This window comes from Panulirus ornatus, chromosome 11 (genome assembly GCF_036320965.1).
Source record: "Panulirus ornatus isolate Po-2019 chromosome 11, ASM3632096v1, whole genome shotgun sequence".
Classification (NCBI taxonomy): domain Eukaryota; kingdom Metazoa; phylum Arthropoda; class Malacostraca; order Decapoda; family Palinuridae; genus Panulirus; species Panulirus ornatus.
In genome coordinates, this window is record NC_092234.1 from 25,738,796 (window position 1) to 25,754,670 (window position 15,875).

The window sequence follows — 15,875 nt, forward strand, 5'->3', positions numbered from 1 at the left end:
CTCCAGAACTCTCACTGTGGGTTAGAACGGCGAAGACGCCACAAAACAATTTACGGGCAACTCGGTAATGCATTTCCAGGGATATAGATTTTAGCCCATTGGTCGTTACGTGATTACTCTGTTTGCCTATCGTTTTCGGTATTCCGGGTCCACCTTTCGGGCGTACAGTGGTAAAAAAGAATTAAGATTTACATACATAATATGCAGGCTTCAATGAACTAGACACTCTACCCTGCATAATCTTGGGTCACACTTGAGCAAAAAGTAACATCCGACAAACCTCCATACCAGCGATACGGTGAAACCACAATAGTGGGTAGTGGTGTTAGCAGTGACCTCTGCAAACGGCAATGGCATAAGACTAAGTCTTAGTTGGCCGGCGCCCGGGGCTTAGGACCGGTGACGGAAATGCTGAGTCCAAAGCCTTTTAGGAACGCCATATAAGCTAGAGGGAATCTGAGCCGGTGGTGCATTGAGCTGCTGTGATGGTGCCTGTGGGGCGTTGTATTGTTGTGATGGCGCTTGTTGTGCAATGTACTGTTGTGACGGTGCTTGTGGGGCACTATATTGCTGTGATGGTGATTGTGGGACGTTGTACGTCTGTGCTGAGTCTTGTGAGGCCTTATACTGCTGCGATAGTGCTTGTGGGACATTGTGTTGTTGTGATGGTATTTGTGGGACGTTATATTGCTGTGATGGTGCTTTTGGGGAGTTGTGTAGCTCTGCTGGTGCCTGTAAGGCGCTGTATTGATGCGATGGAGCTTGCTGGGTGTTATATTGCTGTGATGGTGCTTGTGGGGCGTTGTATTGCTGCGCTGGTTCTTGTGAGACGCTGTATCGCTGTGATGGTGTTTGTGGGGCGTTGTATTGCTGTGATGGTGCTTGTGGGGCGTTGTATTGCGCTGCTGGTGCGTGCAAGGCGTTGTGTTGCGGTGATGGAGCTTGTTGGGTGTTGTATTGCTGCGCTGGTGCTTCTGAAGCGTTGTTCAGCTGCTCTTGTGATTGTAGGGTGCCATAAGAACTGATGGAAGCTTCATTGCCTTCAGGAATCTTGCCAATCTCAGCGTTGAGGCTACGGAACTGGTCTGAGGCGGAACAGTCCACGTTGTACCACCAGTCGCACACGAAGTACTGCTGGTTGAACACGGTGCCGTTGGGACACAGGAAGGAGTCGAGGCGGCCGTCCAACTGACAGATGTGGAAGACCTGGCAGCCGGCCTCGTCGGCGGTGTCGGCGTAGTAACCCGGGAACTGCTGATCCTCGCAGGAGAAGCCGGTGTCGGGCACAGAGGCCAGGATCGGGTAGTCCTGGCCGGCAACGCCACCGCCGGGGATGTTGGTGTCCAGGGCGGATATGAGGTCGTCTTGGGCCTCATCAACCACAACATCAGAAACATCGTAGGAGTAACCAGCATCTGATGTTTTGGTCGGTGGGGTGTCGAAGCCGCCAGCAAGAGAGCTTTCAAGAGACGTACTGGAGCACGTAGATGACACTGACGGAAAACAGAAAACTGGTATAAAGAGAGGCATCAAGCAATAGAATAGACATGTAAATGAGATGAAAGAAAAAAGACATCGGGTTAAAAGAATGACACAAGACTCACCTAGACTCGTGAGTAGGAGGACGGCGGTTAACATGTTGGAGTGGTTGATGCCTAGCTACTGCTAGTGGTGGAGGCAGCTCTACACTACCTGCCGGATGTGTGTCGTCTTCGTTATATAGGCAGAGGAGGAGAGTGTATGTGAGGCCTCTCATCTGGTGCCTCTCGCTGCTATGATAAGTCGTGACATGTCGCTCCGCCCCGTCTGTCACTTGTTTCCCTTATACCATGTCGCAACATCCTCCGACCAAACTGGGTTTATCTAAAACTCCAAACGAATATAGAAATTTTTGAAAATTGATAATTGTACAGCTTGAACTGGGTCGTTGCCATGAACGATGACACCCTTAATTTTGGGGACAACAGTATGGCAAAGTTTACATATTGGTAGTGTGACACAGGAAGGTACTAAGGATCAGGAAGTGGTTACAGCAGCATCACCTTAATGAGTTACTGTAAATAGCTTAAGCATGAGGCCATTAGTTCTTGCTCGACCTATTGGTCTGCTCCTTGGCCACCCTCCCTCAGCAAAGGGTCACAATTATGGGTATTTTTCATTAGTGTAGGACTAGAAGTAGGTGGATGGTCATATGTTGCGCGCCATGTGTAGGTGGATGGTCATGTGATGAGCACTGTGTGTAGGTGGAACGCCATGTGTTGAGCACTGTATGCACGTGCACGATTATGTGTTCAGCACTGTTTGTAGGTTGAGCGGCGTTTGATGAACACTGTGTGTAGGACGAGGGGTACGTGTTGAGCGCTGATTGCAGTTGGAGGAGATATGCTCAGAGGCATATTCCAAGCGCTGTACATAGGTGGTGGTGCATATGTTGAACGCTATGTGTAAGTGGAGGACAATGTATGTGTGTAGATAGATGGGTCATGTATTGTGTCCTGTGTGGAGATAGAGGGGCAGGTGTTGTGTTCTGTGTGGAGATAGAGGGTCATGTATTGTGTCCTGTGTGGAGATAGAGGGGCAAGTGTTGTGTTTTGTGTGGAGATAGAGGGGTATGAGTTGTGTTTTGTTTGGAGATAGAGGGGCATGTGTTGTGTTGTGTGAAGATAGAGGGGCGTGCGTTGTGTCCAGTGTGAAGATAGAAAGGCATTTGTTCTATTCTGTGTAGAAATAGAGGGGCAAGTGTTGTGTTCTGTGTGGAAATAGAGAGTCATGTGTTGTGTTCTGTGTGGAGATAGAGGGGCATGTGTTGTGCTGTGTGAAGATTCAGGGGCATGTCTTGTGTTCTGTGTGAAGATAGAGGGGCATGTGTTGTGTTCTGTGTGGACATAGAGGGGCATGTGTTGTGTTCTGTGTGGAGATAGAGGGGCATGTATTGTATTCTGTGTGAAGATAGAGGGGCAAGTGCTATGTTCTGTGTAGAGATAGAGGGGCATGTGTTGTGTTCTGTGTGGACATAGAGGGGCATGCGTTGTGCTCTGTGTGGAGATAGAGGGGCATGTCTTGGGTTCTGTGTGGAGATAGAGGGGCATATGTTGTGTTCTGTGTGGAGATAGAGGGGCATATGTTGTGTTCCGTGGAGATAGAAGGGCAAGTGTTGTGTTGTGTGTGGAGATAGAGGGGCATAAGTTGTGTTCTGTGTGGAGATAGAGGGGCATGTGTTGTGTTCTGTTTGGAGATAGAGGGCCATGTGTTGTGTTCTGTGTGCATATAGAGGGGCAATTGTTGTGTTCTATGTGGAGATGGAGGGGCAAGTGTTGTGTTCTGTGTGGAGATAGAGGGGCATGTGTTGTGTTCTGTGTGGAGATAGAGGGGCAAGTGTTGTGTTTTGTGTTGAGGTAGAGGGGCAAGTGTTGTGTTCTGTGTGGAGATAGAGAGCAAGTGTTGTGTTCTGTGTGGAAATAAAGGGGCAAGTGTTGTGTTCTGTGTGGAGATGGAGGGGCAAGTGTTGTGGAGAGAGAGGGGCATGTGTTGTGTTCTCTGTGGAGATAGAGGGCATATGTTGTGTTCTGTGTGGAGATAGAGGGGCATTTTGTTTTGTTCTGTGTGGAGATAGGGGGGCAAGTGTTGTGTTCTGTGTGGAGATAGAGGGGCATATGTTGTGTTCTCTGTGGAGATAGAGGGGCATGTGTTGTGTTCTGTGTGGAGATAGAGGGGCATATGTTGTGTTCTGTGTGGAGATAGAGGGGCACGTGTTGTGTTCTGTGTGGATATAAAGGGGCAAGTGTTGTGTTCTGTGTAGAGATAGAGGCGCATGTGTTTTGTTCTCTGTGGAGATGGAGGGGTAAGTGTTGTGTTTTGTGTGGAGATAGAGGGGCATGTGTTCGATGTGGAGGTAGAGGGGCATGTATTGTGTTCTGCGTGGAGATAGAGGGGCATGAGTTTCCTTCTGTGTTGATATAGAGGGGCATGTGTTGTGTTCTCTGTGGAGATAGAGGGGCAAGTGTTGTGTTCTTTATGGAGATAGAGGGGCATTTGTTGTTTTCTCTGTAGAGATAGAGGGCATGTGTTGTGTTCTGTGTGGAGATAGAGGATAATGTGTTCTGTTCTGTGTGGAGATAGAGGGTCACGTGTTGCGTTCTGTGTAGAGATAGAGAGGCAAGTGTTGTGTTCTCTGTGCATATAGAGGGGTTGTGTTGTTTTTATGTAGAGATAGAGGGGCAATTGTTGTGTTCTGTGTAGAGAGAGAGTGGCATTTGTTGTGTTCTCTGTGGAGATAGAGGGTCATGTGTTGTACTCTATGTGGAGATAGTGGGGCATGTGTTGTGCTCTGTGTGGAGATAGAGGGGCACATGTGTTCTGTGTGGAGATAGAGGGGCACATGTGTTCTGTGTGGAGATAGAGGGGTATGTGTTGTGTTCTGTGTGGAGATATTGGCGCATGTGTTGTGGTCTGTGTGGAGGTAGAGGGGCAAGTGTTGTGTTCTGTGTGAAGATAGAGCGGCAAGTGTTGTGTTCTGTATTGAGATAGAGAGGCATGCGTTGTGTTGTGTGTGGAGATAGAGGGGCAAGTGATGCGTTCTGTATGGAGATAGAGGGTCATGTGTTGTTTTCTGTGTAGAGATAGAGGGGCATATGTTGCGTTCTGTGTGAAGATAAAGGGGAATGTGTTATATTCTGTGTGGAGATAGAGATGCACGTACTGCGTTCTGTCCGGAGATAGAGGGGGAAGTGTTCTGTTCTGTGTGGAGATAGAGGGGCATGTGTTGTGTTCGGTGTGGAGATGGAGGGGCAATATTGTGTTCTGTGTGGAGATAGAGGGGCATGTTTTGTGTTCTGTGTGGAGATAGAGGGGCATGTGTTGTGTTCTGTGTGGAGATAGAGGGGCATGTGTTGTGTTCTCTGTGGAGATAGATGGGCATATGTTGTGTTTTGTGTGGAGATAGAGGGGCACGTGTTGTGTTCTGTGTGGAGATAAAAGGGCAAGTGTTGTGTTCTGTGTGGAGAAAGAGGGGCATGTGTTTTGTTCTGTGTGGAGATGGAGGGGTAAGTGTTGTGTATTGTGTGGAGATAGAGGGGCATGTGTTCGGTATGGAGATAGAGGGGCATGTGTTGTGTTCTGTGTGGAGATAGAGGGGCATAAGCTGTCCTCTGTATTGATATAGAGGGGTATGTGTTGTGTTCTGTGTGGAGATTTTGGCGCATATGTTGTGTTCTGTGTGGAGATAGAGGGGCAAGTGTTGTGTTCTGTGTGAAGATAGAGCGGCAAGTGTTGTGATCTGTATGGAGATAGAGAGGCATGTGTTGTGTTCTGTGTGGAGATAGAGGGGCAAGTGATGCGTTCTGTATGGAGATAAAGGGGCATGTGTTGTTTTCTGTGTAGAGATAAAGGGGCATGTGTTGCGTTCTGTATGGAGATAGAGGGGAATGTGTTATGTTCTGTGTGGAGATAGAGGGGCACGTATTGTGTTCTGTCCGGAGATAGAGGGGGAAGTGTTCTGTTCTCTGTGGAGATTGACAGGCATGTGTTGTGTTCGGTGTGGAGATGGAGGGGCAAGTGTTGTGTTCTGTGTGGAGATAGAGGGGCATGTGTTGTGTTCTGTGTGGAGATAGAGGGGCAAGTGTTGTGTTTTGTGTTGAGATAGAGGGGCAAGTGTTGTGTTCTCTGTGGAGATAGAGGGCAAGTGTTGTGTTCTATGTGGATATAGAGGGGCATGTGTTGTGTTCTGTGTGGAAATAGAGGGGCAAGTGTTGTGGAGAGAGAGGGGTATGTGTTGTGTTCTCTGTGGAGATAGAGGGGCATATGTTGTGTTCTGTGTGGAGATAGAGGGGCATTTTGTTTTGTTCTGCGTGGAGATAGGGGGGCAAGTGTTGTGTTCTGTGTGGAGATAGAGGGGCATATGTTGTGTTCTGTGTGGAGATAGAGGGGCATGTGTTGTGTTCTGTGTGGAGATAGAGGGGCATATGTTGTGTTCTGTGTGGAGATAGAGGGGCACGTGTTGTGTTCTGTGTGGAGATAAAGGGGCAAGTGTTGTGTTCTGAGTGGAGATAGAGGGGCATGTGTTTTGTTCTCTGTGGAGATGGAGGGGTAAATGTTGTGTTATGTGTGGAGATAGAGGGGCATGTGTTCGGTGTGGAGATAGAGGGGCATGTATTGTGTTCTGCGTGGAGATAGAGGGGCATGAGTTGCCTCCTGTGTTGATATAGAGGGGCATGTGTTGTATTCTCTGTGGAGATAGAGGGGCAAGTGTTGTGTTCTTTATGGAGATAGAGGGGCATTTGTTGTTTTCTCTGTAGAGATAGAGGGGCATGTGTTGTGTTCTGTGTGGAGATAGAGGAAAATGTGTTCTGTTCTGTGTGGAGATAGAGGGGCACGTGTTGCGTTCTGTGTGGGGATAGAGAGGCAAGTGTTGTGTTCGCTGTGGAGATAGAGGGGTTGTGTTGTGTTTAGTGTAGAGATAGAGGGGCAACTGTTGTGTTCTGTGTAGAGAGAGAGTGGCATTTGTTGTGTTCTCTGTGGAGATAGAGGGTCATGTGTTGTATTCTATGTGGAGATAGAGGGGCATGTGTTGTGCTCTGTGTGGAGATAGAGGGGCACATGTTGTGTTCTGTGTGGATATAGAGGGGTATGTGTTGTGTTCTGTGTGGAGATATTGGCCCATATGTTGTGGTCTGTGTGGAGATAGAGGGGCATGTGTTGTGTTCTGTGTGAAGATAGAGCGGCAAGTGTTGTGTTCTGTATTGAGGTAGAGAGGCATGTGTTGTGTTGTGTGTGGAGATAGAGGGGCAAGCGATGCGTTCGGTATGGAGAGAGAGGGGCATGTGTTGTTTTCTGTGTAGAGATAGAAGGGCATATGTTGCGTTCTGTGTGGAGATAGAGGGGAATGTGTTATGTTCTGTGTGGAGATAGAGATGCACGTATTGCGTGCTGTCCGGAGATAGAGGGGGAAGTGTTCTGTTCTCTGTAGAGATAGACGGGTATGTGTTGTGTTCGGTGTGGAGATGAAGGGGCAAGTGTTGTGTTCTGTGTGGAGATAGAGGGGCATGTGTTGTGTTCTGTGTGGAGATAGAGGGGCAAGTGTTTTGTTTTGTGTTGAGATAGAGGGGCAAGTGTTGTGTTCTGTGTGGAGATAGAAGGGCATGTGTTGTGTTTTGTGTGGAGATAGAGGGGCAAGTGTTGTGTTCTGTGTGGAGATACAGGGGCAAGTGTTATGTTCTGTGTGGAAATAGAGGGGCATGTGTTGTGTTCTGTGTGGAGATAGTGGGGCATGTGTTGTGGAGATTGAGGGGCATGTGTTATGTTCTCTGTGGAGATAGTGGGGCAAGTGTTGTGGAGATAGAGGGGCATGTGTTGTGTTCTGTGTGGAGATAGAGGGGCATATGTTGTGTTCTCTGTGGAGATAGACGGGCATTTTGTTGTGTTTTGTGTGGAGATAGGGGGGCAAGTGTTGTGTTCTGTGTGGAGATAGAATGGCATATGATGTGTTCTGTTTGGAGATAGAGGGGCATATGTTTTGTTCTGTGTGGAGATAGAGGGGCATATGTTGTGTTCTGTGTGGAGATAGAGGGGCACGTGTTGTGGTCTGTGTGGAGATAAAGGGGCAAGTGTTGTGTTCTGTGTGAAGATAGCGGCGCATGTGTTTTGTTCTATGTGGAGATGGAGGGGTAAGTGTTCTGTTTTGTGTGGAGATAGAGGGACATGTGTTCTGTGTGGAGATAGAGGGGCATGTATTGTGTTCTACGTGGAGATAGAGGGGCATGAGTTGCCTTCTGTGTTGATATAGAGGGGCATTTGTTGTGTTCTCTGTGGAGATAGAGGGGCAAGAGTTGTGTTCTTTATGGAGATAGAGGGGCATTTGTTGTTTTCTCTGTAGATATAGAGGGGCATGTGTTGTGTTCTGTGTGGAGATAGAGGAAAATGTGTTCAGTTCTGTGTGGAGATAGAGGGGCACGTGTTGCGTTCTGTGTGGAGATAAAGAGGCAAGTGTTGTTTTCTCTGTGGATATGGAGGGGCATATGTTGTGTTATGTGTGGATATAGAGGGACAAGTGTTGTGTTCTGTGTGGAGATAGAGGGGCATGTGTTGTGTTCTGTGAGGAGGTAGAGGGGCAAGTTTTTTGTTTTGTGTTGAGATAGAGGGGCAAGTGTTGTGTTCTGTGTGGAGATGGAAGGGTATGTGTTGTATTCTGTGTGGAGATACAAGGGCAAGTGTTGCGTTCTGTGTGGAGATAGAGGGGCATTTGTTGTGCTATGTGTGGAGATAGAGGGCATATGTTGTGTTCTGTTTGGAGATAGAGGGGCAAATGTTGTGTTTTGTTTGGAGATAGAGGGGCATGTGTTGCGTTTTGTGTGGAGATAGAGGGGGAAGTGTTGTGTTCTCTGTGGAGATAGAAGGACAAGTGTTGTGTTCTCTGTGGAGATAGAGGGGCAAGTCTTGTGTTCTGTGTGGAAATAGAGGGGCATGTTTTGTGTTCTGTGTGGAGATAGAGGGGCAAGTGTTGTGGAGATAGAGGGGCATGTGTTGTGTTCTGTGTGGAGATAGAGGGGCATATGTTGTGTTCTGTGTTGAGATAAAGTGGCATTTTGTTGTGTTCTGTGTGGAAATAGTGGGGCAAGTGTTGTGTTCTGTGTGGAGATAGAGGGGCATGTGTTGTGTTCTGTGTGGGGATAGAGGGGCATGTGTTGTGTTCTGTGAGGAGATAGAGGGGCATATGTTGTGTTCTGTGTGGAGATAGAGGGGCACGTGTTGTGTTCTGTATGGAGATAAAGGGGCAAGTGTTGTGTCCTGTGTGGAGATAGAGGGGCATATGTTTTGTTCTGTGTGGAGATTGAGGGGTAAGTGTTGTGTTTTGTGTGGAGATAGAGGGGCATGTGTTCTGTATGGAGATAGAGGGGCATGTGTTGTGTTCTGTGTGGAGATAGAGGGGCATGAGCTGTCCTCTGTGTTGATATAGAGGGGCATATGTTTTGTTCTCTGTGGAGATAGAGTGGCAAGTGTTGTGTTTTTTATGGAGATAGAGGGGCATTTGTTGTTTTCTCTGTAAAGATAGAGGGGCATATGTTGTGTTCTGTGTGGAGATAGAGGAAAATGTATTCTGTTTTGTGTGGAGATAGAGGGGCACGTGTTGCGTTCTGTGTGGAGATAGAGAGGCAAGTGTTGTTTTCTCTGTGGAGATGGAGGGGCATATGTTTTGTTATGTGTGGAGATGAAGGGGCAAGTGTTGTGTTCTGTGTGGAAATAGAAGGGCATGTGTTGTATTCTGTGTGGAGATACAGGGGCAGGTGTTGTGTTCTGTATGGAGATAGAGGGGCATTTGTTGTGTTCTCTGTAGAGATAGAGTGGCATATGTTGTGTTCTGTGTGGAGATAAAGGAGCATATGTTGTGCTCTGTGTGGAGATAGAGGGGCATGTGTTGTGTTCTGTTTGGATATAGAGGGGCAAATGTTGTGTTCTGTGTGGAGATAGAGGGGCACGTGTTGCGTTTTGTGTGGAGATAAAGGGGCAAGTGTTGTGTTCTGTGTGTAGATAGAGGGGCAAGTGTTGTGTTCTGTGTGGAGATAGAAGGGCAAGTGTTGTGTTCTTCGTGGAGATAGAGGGGCATGTGTTGTGTTCTCTGTAGAAATAGAGAGGCATATGTTGTGTTCTGTGTGGAGACAGAGGGGCAAGTGTTGTGCAGATAGAGGGGCATGTGTTGTGTTCTGTGTGGAGATAGAGGGGCATGAGTTGTCTTCTGTGTGGATATAGAGGGGCGTGTGGTGTGTTCTGTGTGGAGGTACAGGGGCAATTTTTGTATTCTGTGTGGAGTTAGAAGGGCTTGTGTTGTATTCTGTGTGGAGATAAAGAGGCAAGTGTTGTGTTCTGTGTGGAAATAGAGGGGCATGTGTTGTGTTCTCTTTGGAGATAGAGGGGCATGTGTTGTGTTCTGTGTGGAGACAGAGGGGCAAGTGTTGTGGAGATAGAGGAGCATGTGTTGTGTTCTATGTGGAGATAGAGGGGCATGAGTTGTCTTCTGTGTGGATATAGAGGGGCATGTTGTGTGTTCTGTGTGGAGATAGAGGGGCATGTATTGTGTTCTCTGTGGAGATAGAAGAGCATGTGTTGCATTCTGTATGGAGATAGAGGGGCAATTGTTGTGTTCTGTGTGGAGATAGAGGGCATTTGTTGCGTTCCCTGTGGAGATAGATGGGCATATGTTGTGTTCTGTGTTGAGATAGAGGGGCATGTGTTGTGCTCTGTGTGGAGATAGAAAGTAATATGTTATGTTCTGTTTGGAGATGGAGTGGCATTTGCTGTGTTCTGTGTGGAGACATAGGGGCATGTGTTGCGTTTTGTGTGGAGATAGAGGGGCAACTGTTGTGTTCTTTTTGGAGATAGAGGGGCATGTGTTGTGTTCTGTGTGGTGATAGAGGGGCATTTGTTGTGTTCTCTGTGGAGATAGAGCGGGCATATGTTTTGTTCTGTTTGGAGATAGAGGGGCATGTGTTGTGCTCTGTGTGGAGATAGAGGGGTATGTGTTGTGTTTTGTTTTAAGATAGAGGGGCATATGTTGTGTTCTGTGTGGAGATAGAGGGGCATGTGTTCTGTATGGAGATAGAGGGGCATGTGTTGTGTTCTGTGTGGAGATAGAGGGGCATGAGTTGTCTTCTGTGTTGATATAGAGGGGCATGTGTTTTGTTCTCTGTGGATATAGAGGGGCCAGTGTTGTGTTCTTTATGGAGACAGAGGGGCATTTGCTGTTTTTTCTGTAGAGATAGAGGGGCATGTGTTGTGTTCTGTGTGGAGATAGAGGAAAATGTATTCTGTTTTGTGAGGAGATAGAGGGGCACGTGTTGCATTCTGCTTGGAGATAGTGTTGTTTTCACTGTGTAGATGGAGGGGCATATGTTTTGTTATGTGTGGAGATGGAGGGGCATGGGTTGTGTTATGTGTGGAGATAGAGGGGCATGTGTTGTGTTCTGTGTGGAGATAGAGGGGCAAGTTTTGTGTTTTGTGTTAACATAGAGTGTTGTGTTCTGTTCTGTGTGGAGATAGAATGGCATGTGTTGTATTCTGTGTGGAGATACAGGGGCAGGTGTTGTGTTCTGTGTGGAGATAGAGTGGCATTTGTTGTGTTCTCTGTGGAGATAGAGTGGCATATGTTGTGTTCTCTGTGGAGATAAAGGGGCATATGTTGTGCTCTGTGTGGAGATAGAGGGGCATGTGTTGTGTTCTCTTTGGAGATAGAGGGGCAAATGTTGTGTTCTGTGTGGAGATAGAGGGGCATGTGTTACGTTTTGTGTGGAGATAAAGGGGCAAGTGTTGTGTTCTGTGTGGACATAGAGGGGCAAGTGTGTTCTGTGTGGAGATAGAGGGGCAAGTGTTGTGTTCTGTGTGGAGATAGAGGGGCAAGTGTTGTGTTCTGTGTAGAGATAGAGGGGCATGTGTTGTGTTCTCTGTCGAGACAGAGGGGCAAGTGTTGTGGAGATACAAAGGCATGTGTTGTGTTCTGTGTGGAGATAGAGGGGCATGAGTTGTCTTCTGTGTGGATAGAGAGGGGCATGTGGTGTGTTCTCGGTGGAGATAGATTGGCATGAGTTGTCTTCTGTGTGGATATAGAGTGGCATGTGGTGTGTTCTGTGTGGAGATAGAGGGGCAAGTGTTGTGTTCTGTGTGGAGTTAGAAAGGCATATGTTGTATTCTGTGTGGAGATAGAGGGGCAAATGTTGTGTTCTGTGTGGAGATAGAGGGGCCTTTGTTGTTTTCTCTGTGGAGATAGAAGGGCACGTGTTGTATTCTGTGTGGAGATAGAGGGGCAAGTATTGTGTTCTGTGTGGAGATAGAGGCCATTTGTTGTGTTCTCTGAGGAGATAGATGGGCATATGTTGTGTTCTGTGTGGAGATAGAGTGGCATGTGTTGTGCTCTGTGTGGAGATATAAAGAAATATATTGTGTTCTGTTTGGATATAGAGGGGCATGTGCTGTGTTCTGTGTGGAGATAGAGGGGCATGTGTTGCGTTTTGTGTGGAGATAGAGGGGCAACTGTTGAGTTCTGTGTGGAGATAGAGGGCAAGTGTTGTGTTCTGTGTGGACATAGAGGGGCATGTGTTGTTTTCTGTGTAGAGATAGAGGGGCAAGTGTTGTGTTCTGTTTGGAGATAGAGGTAAATGTGTTGTGTTCTGTTTGGAGATAGAGGGGCACGTGTTTCGTTCTGTGTGGAGATAGAGGGGCAGGTGTTGTGTTCTCTGTGGAGATGGAGGGGCATGTGTTGTGTTCTGTGTTGAGATGGAGGGGCAGGTGTTGTGCTCAGTGTAGAGATAGAGCAGCACGTGTTGTGTTCTGTTTGGAGACAGAGGGGCAAGTGTTGTGTCTTTTGTTGAGATAGAGGGGCAAGTGTTGTGTTCTGTGTGGAAAGAGAAGGGCATATGTTGTACTCTGTGTGGAGATAGAGGGGCAACTATTGTGTTCTTTGTGGAGATAGAGAGTCATATGTTGTGTTCTCTGTGGAGATAGAGGGGCATATGTTTTGTTCTATTTGGAGATAGAGGGGCATGTGTTGTGCTCTGTGTGGAGATGGAGGGGCATGTGTTGTGTTCTGTTTGGAGATAGAAGGGCATGTGTTGTGTTCTGTGTGGAGATAGAGGGGCATGTGTTTAGTATGGAGATAGAGGGGCATGTGTTTAGTATGGAGATAGAGGGGCATGTGTTGTGTTCTGTGTGGAGATAGAGGGGCATGTGCTGTGTTCTGTGTGGAGATAGAGGGGCATCAGTTGTCTTCTGTGTTGATATAGAGGGGCATGTGTTGTGTTCTCTGTTGAGTTAGAGGGGCAAGGTGTTGTGTTCTGTATGGAGATAGAGGGGCATTTGTTGTTTTCTCTGTAGAAATAGTGGGGCATGTGTTGTGTTCTGTGTGGAGATAGAGGAAAATGTGATCTGCTCTGTGTGGAGATAGATGGGCACGTGTTGCGTTCTGTGTGGAGATAGAGGGGCAAGGGTTGTTTTCTCTGTGGAGATAGAGGGACATATGTTGTGTTATATGTGGAGATAGATGGGCAAGTGTTCTGTTCTGTGTGGAGATAAAGGGGCATGTGTTGTTTTCTGTGTGGAGATAGAAAGGCAAGCTTTTTGTTTTGTGTTGAGATAGAGGGGCAAGTGTTGTGTTCTGTGTGGAGATAGAAGGGCATGTGTTGTATTCTGTGTAGAGATACAGGGGCAAGTATTCTGTTCTCTGTGGAGATAGAGGGGCATTTGTTGTGTTCTCTGTGGAGATAGAGGGGCATATGTTGTGTTCTGTGTGGAGATAGAGGGGCATATGTTGTGCTCTGTGTGGAGATAGAGGGGCATGTGTTTTGTTCTGTTTGGAGATAGAGGGGCAAATGTTGTGTTCTGTGTGCAGATAAAGGGGCAGGTGTTGCGTTTTGTGTGGAGAAAGATGGGCAAGTGTTGTGTTCTGTGTGGAGATAGAGGGGCAAGTGTTGTGTTCTGTGTGGAGATAGAGGGGTAAGTGTTGTGGAGATAGAGGGGCATGTGTTGTGTTCTGTGTGGAGATAGAGGGGCAGGTGTTGTGTTCTGTGTGGAGATAGAGGGGTATTTTGTTCTCTTCTGTGTGGAGATAGGGGGGCAAATGTTGTGTTCTGTGTGGAGATAGAGGGGTATGTGTTGTGTTCTGTGTGGAGATAGAGGGGCATGTGTTGTGTTCTGTGTGGAGATAGTGGGGCACGTGTTGTGTTCTGTGTGGAGATAGAGGTGCAAGTGTTGTGTTCTGTGTGGAGATAGAGGGGCATGTGTTGTGCTCTGTGTGGAGATGGCGGGGTAAGTGTTGTGTTCTGTGTGGAGATAGAGGGGCATGTGCTGTGTTCTGTGTGGAAATAGAGGCATGAGTTGTCTTCTGTGTGGATATAGAGAGGCAAGTTTTGTGTTCTCGGTGGAGATACAGGGGCAAATGTTGTGTTCTGTGTGGAGATAGAAGGGCATGTGTTGTATTCTGTGTGGAGATAGAGGGGCAAGTGTTGTGTTCTGTGTGGAGATAGAGAGGCATTTGTTGTGTTCTCTGTGGAGATAGAAGGGCATGTGTTGCATTTTGTGTAGAGATAGAGGGGCATGTGTATTCTTCTGTTTGGAGATGGAGGGGCAAGTGTTTTGTTCTCTGTGGAGGTGGAGGGGCATGTGTTGCGTTTTGTGTGGAGATAGAGGGGCAAGTGTTGTGTTCTCTGTGGAGAGAGAGGGCAAGTGTTGTGTTCTGTGTGGAGAGAGAGGGCAAGTGTTGTGTTCTGTGTGGAGATAGAGGGGCATGTGTTGTGTTCTGTGTAGAGATAGAGGGGCATGTGTTGTGTTCTGTGTGGAGATACAGGAAAATGTGTTGTGTTCTGTGTGGAGATAGAGGGGCACGTGTTGCGTTCTCTGTGGAGATAGAGGAGCAAGTGTTGTGTTCTCTGTGGAGTTGGAGGGGCTTGTGTTGTGTTCTGTGTGGAGATAGAGGGGCAAGTGTTGTGTTCTGTGTGGAGATAGAGGGGCATGTGTTGTGTTCTGTGTGGAGATAGAGGGGCAAGTGTTGTGTTTTTTGTTGAGATAGAGGGGCAAGTGTTGTGTTCTGTGTGGAGATAGAAGGGCATGTGTTGTATTCTGTGTGGAGATAGAGGTGCAAGTGTTGTGTTCTGTGTGGAGATAGAGGGGCATTTGTTGTGTTCTCTGTGGAGATAGAGAGGCATATGTTGTGTTCCGTGTGGAAATAGAGGGGCATGTGTTGTGCTCTGTGTGGAGATACAGTGGCATGTGTTGTGTTCTGTTTGGAGATAGAGGGGCATGTGTTGTGTTCTGTTTGGAGAAAGAAGGGCATGTGTTGCGATTTTTGTGGAGAGAGAGGGGCAAGTGTTGTGTTCTGTGTGGAGATAGAGGGCGAGTGTTGTGTTCTGTGTGGAGATAGAGGGGTATATGTTGTGTTCTGTGTGGAGATAGAGGTGTAAGTGTTGTGGAGATAGAGGGGCATGTGTTGTGTTGTGTGTGGTGATAGAAGGGCATGTGTTGTGTTCTGTGTGGAGCTAGAGGGGCATTTGTTGTGCTTTGTGTGGAGATAGGGGGCAAGTGTTGTTTTCTCTGCAGAGATAGAGGGGCATATGTTGTGTTCTGTGTGGAGACAGAGGGGAATGAGTTGTGTTCTTTAAGGATATAGAGAGGCATGTGTTGTGTTCTGGTTGGAGATAGAGGTGTAAGTGATGTGTCCTGTGTGGAGATAGAGGGTCACGTGTTCTGTTCTGTGTGGAGATAGAGGGGCATGAGTTGTGTTGTTTGTGGAGATAGAGGGGCATTTGTTGTGTTCTGTGTGTAGATAGAGGGGCATGTGTTGTGTTCTGTGTGGAGTTAGAGAGGCATGTGTTGTGTTCTGTGTGGAGATAGAGGAGCATGTGTTGTGTTCTGTGATGAGATAGAGGGGCACGTGTTGTGTTCTCTGTGAAGATAGATGGGCAAATGTTGTGTTCTGTGTGGAGATAAAAGGGCATGTATTGTGTTCTGTGTGGAGATGAAGTGGCAAGTGTTGTGTTCTGTGTGGAGATAGAGGGGCATGTGTTATGTTCTGTGTGGAGATACAGGGGCAAGTGTTGTGTTCTGTGTGGAGTTAGAGGGGGATATGTTGTGTTCTGTGTGGAGATAGAGGGGCATGAGTTGTGTTCTGTGTGGATATTGGGGCATGTGGTGTGTTCTGTGTGGAGATAGAGGGGCAAGTGTTGTGTTCTGTGTGGAGATAGAAATGCATGTGTTGTATTCTGTATGAAGATAGAGGGGCATATGTTGTTTTTTTGCGGAGATAGAGAGGTATTTGTTGTGTTCTCTGTGGAGATAGAAGGGCATGTGTTGCATTCTGTGTGGAGATAGAGGGGCAAATATTGTGTTCTTTGTGGAGATAG

At 47.4% G+C, this 15,875-nt stretch overlaps 1 protein-coding gene across 1 annotated transcript in view; it reads right to left on the bottom strand.

Moving 5' to 3' along the window:
• Positions 1 to 390: 390 nt before the first annotated feature.
• Positions 391 to 15,875, bottom strand: part of LOC139751133 (uncharacterized) — a 33,096-nt gene continuing 17,611 nt past the window's right edge. The window contains exons 2-3 of the mRNA XM_071666233.1: positions 7,764 to 7,894; positions 391 to 1,493 (exon numbers count right to left, since the gene is read on the bottom strand). Of these exons, the coding sequence (XP_071522334.1) occupies positions 391 to 1,493; positions 7,764 to 7,894 (1,234 nt within the window). The remainder of the gene's footprint in view (positions 1,494 to 7,763; positions 7,895 to 15,875) is intronic.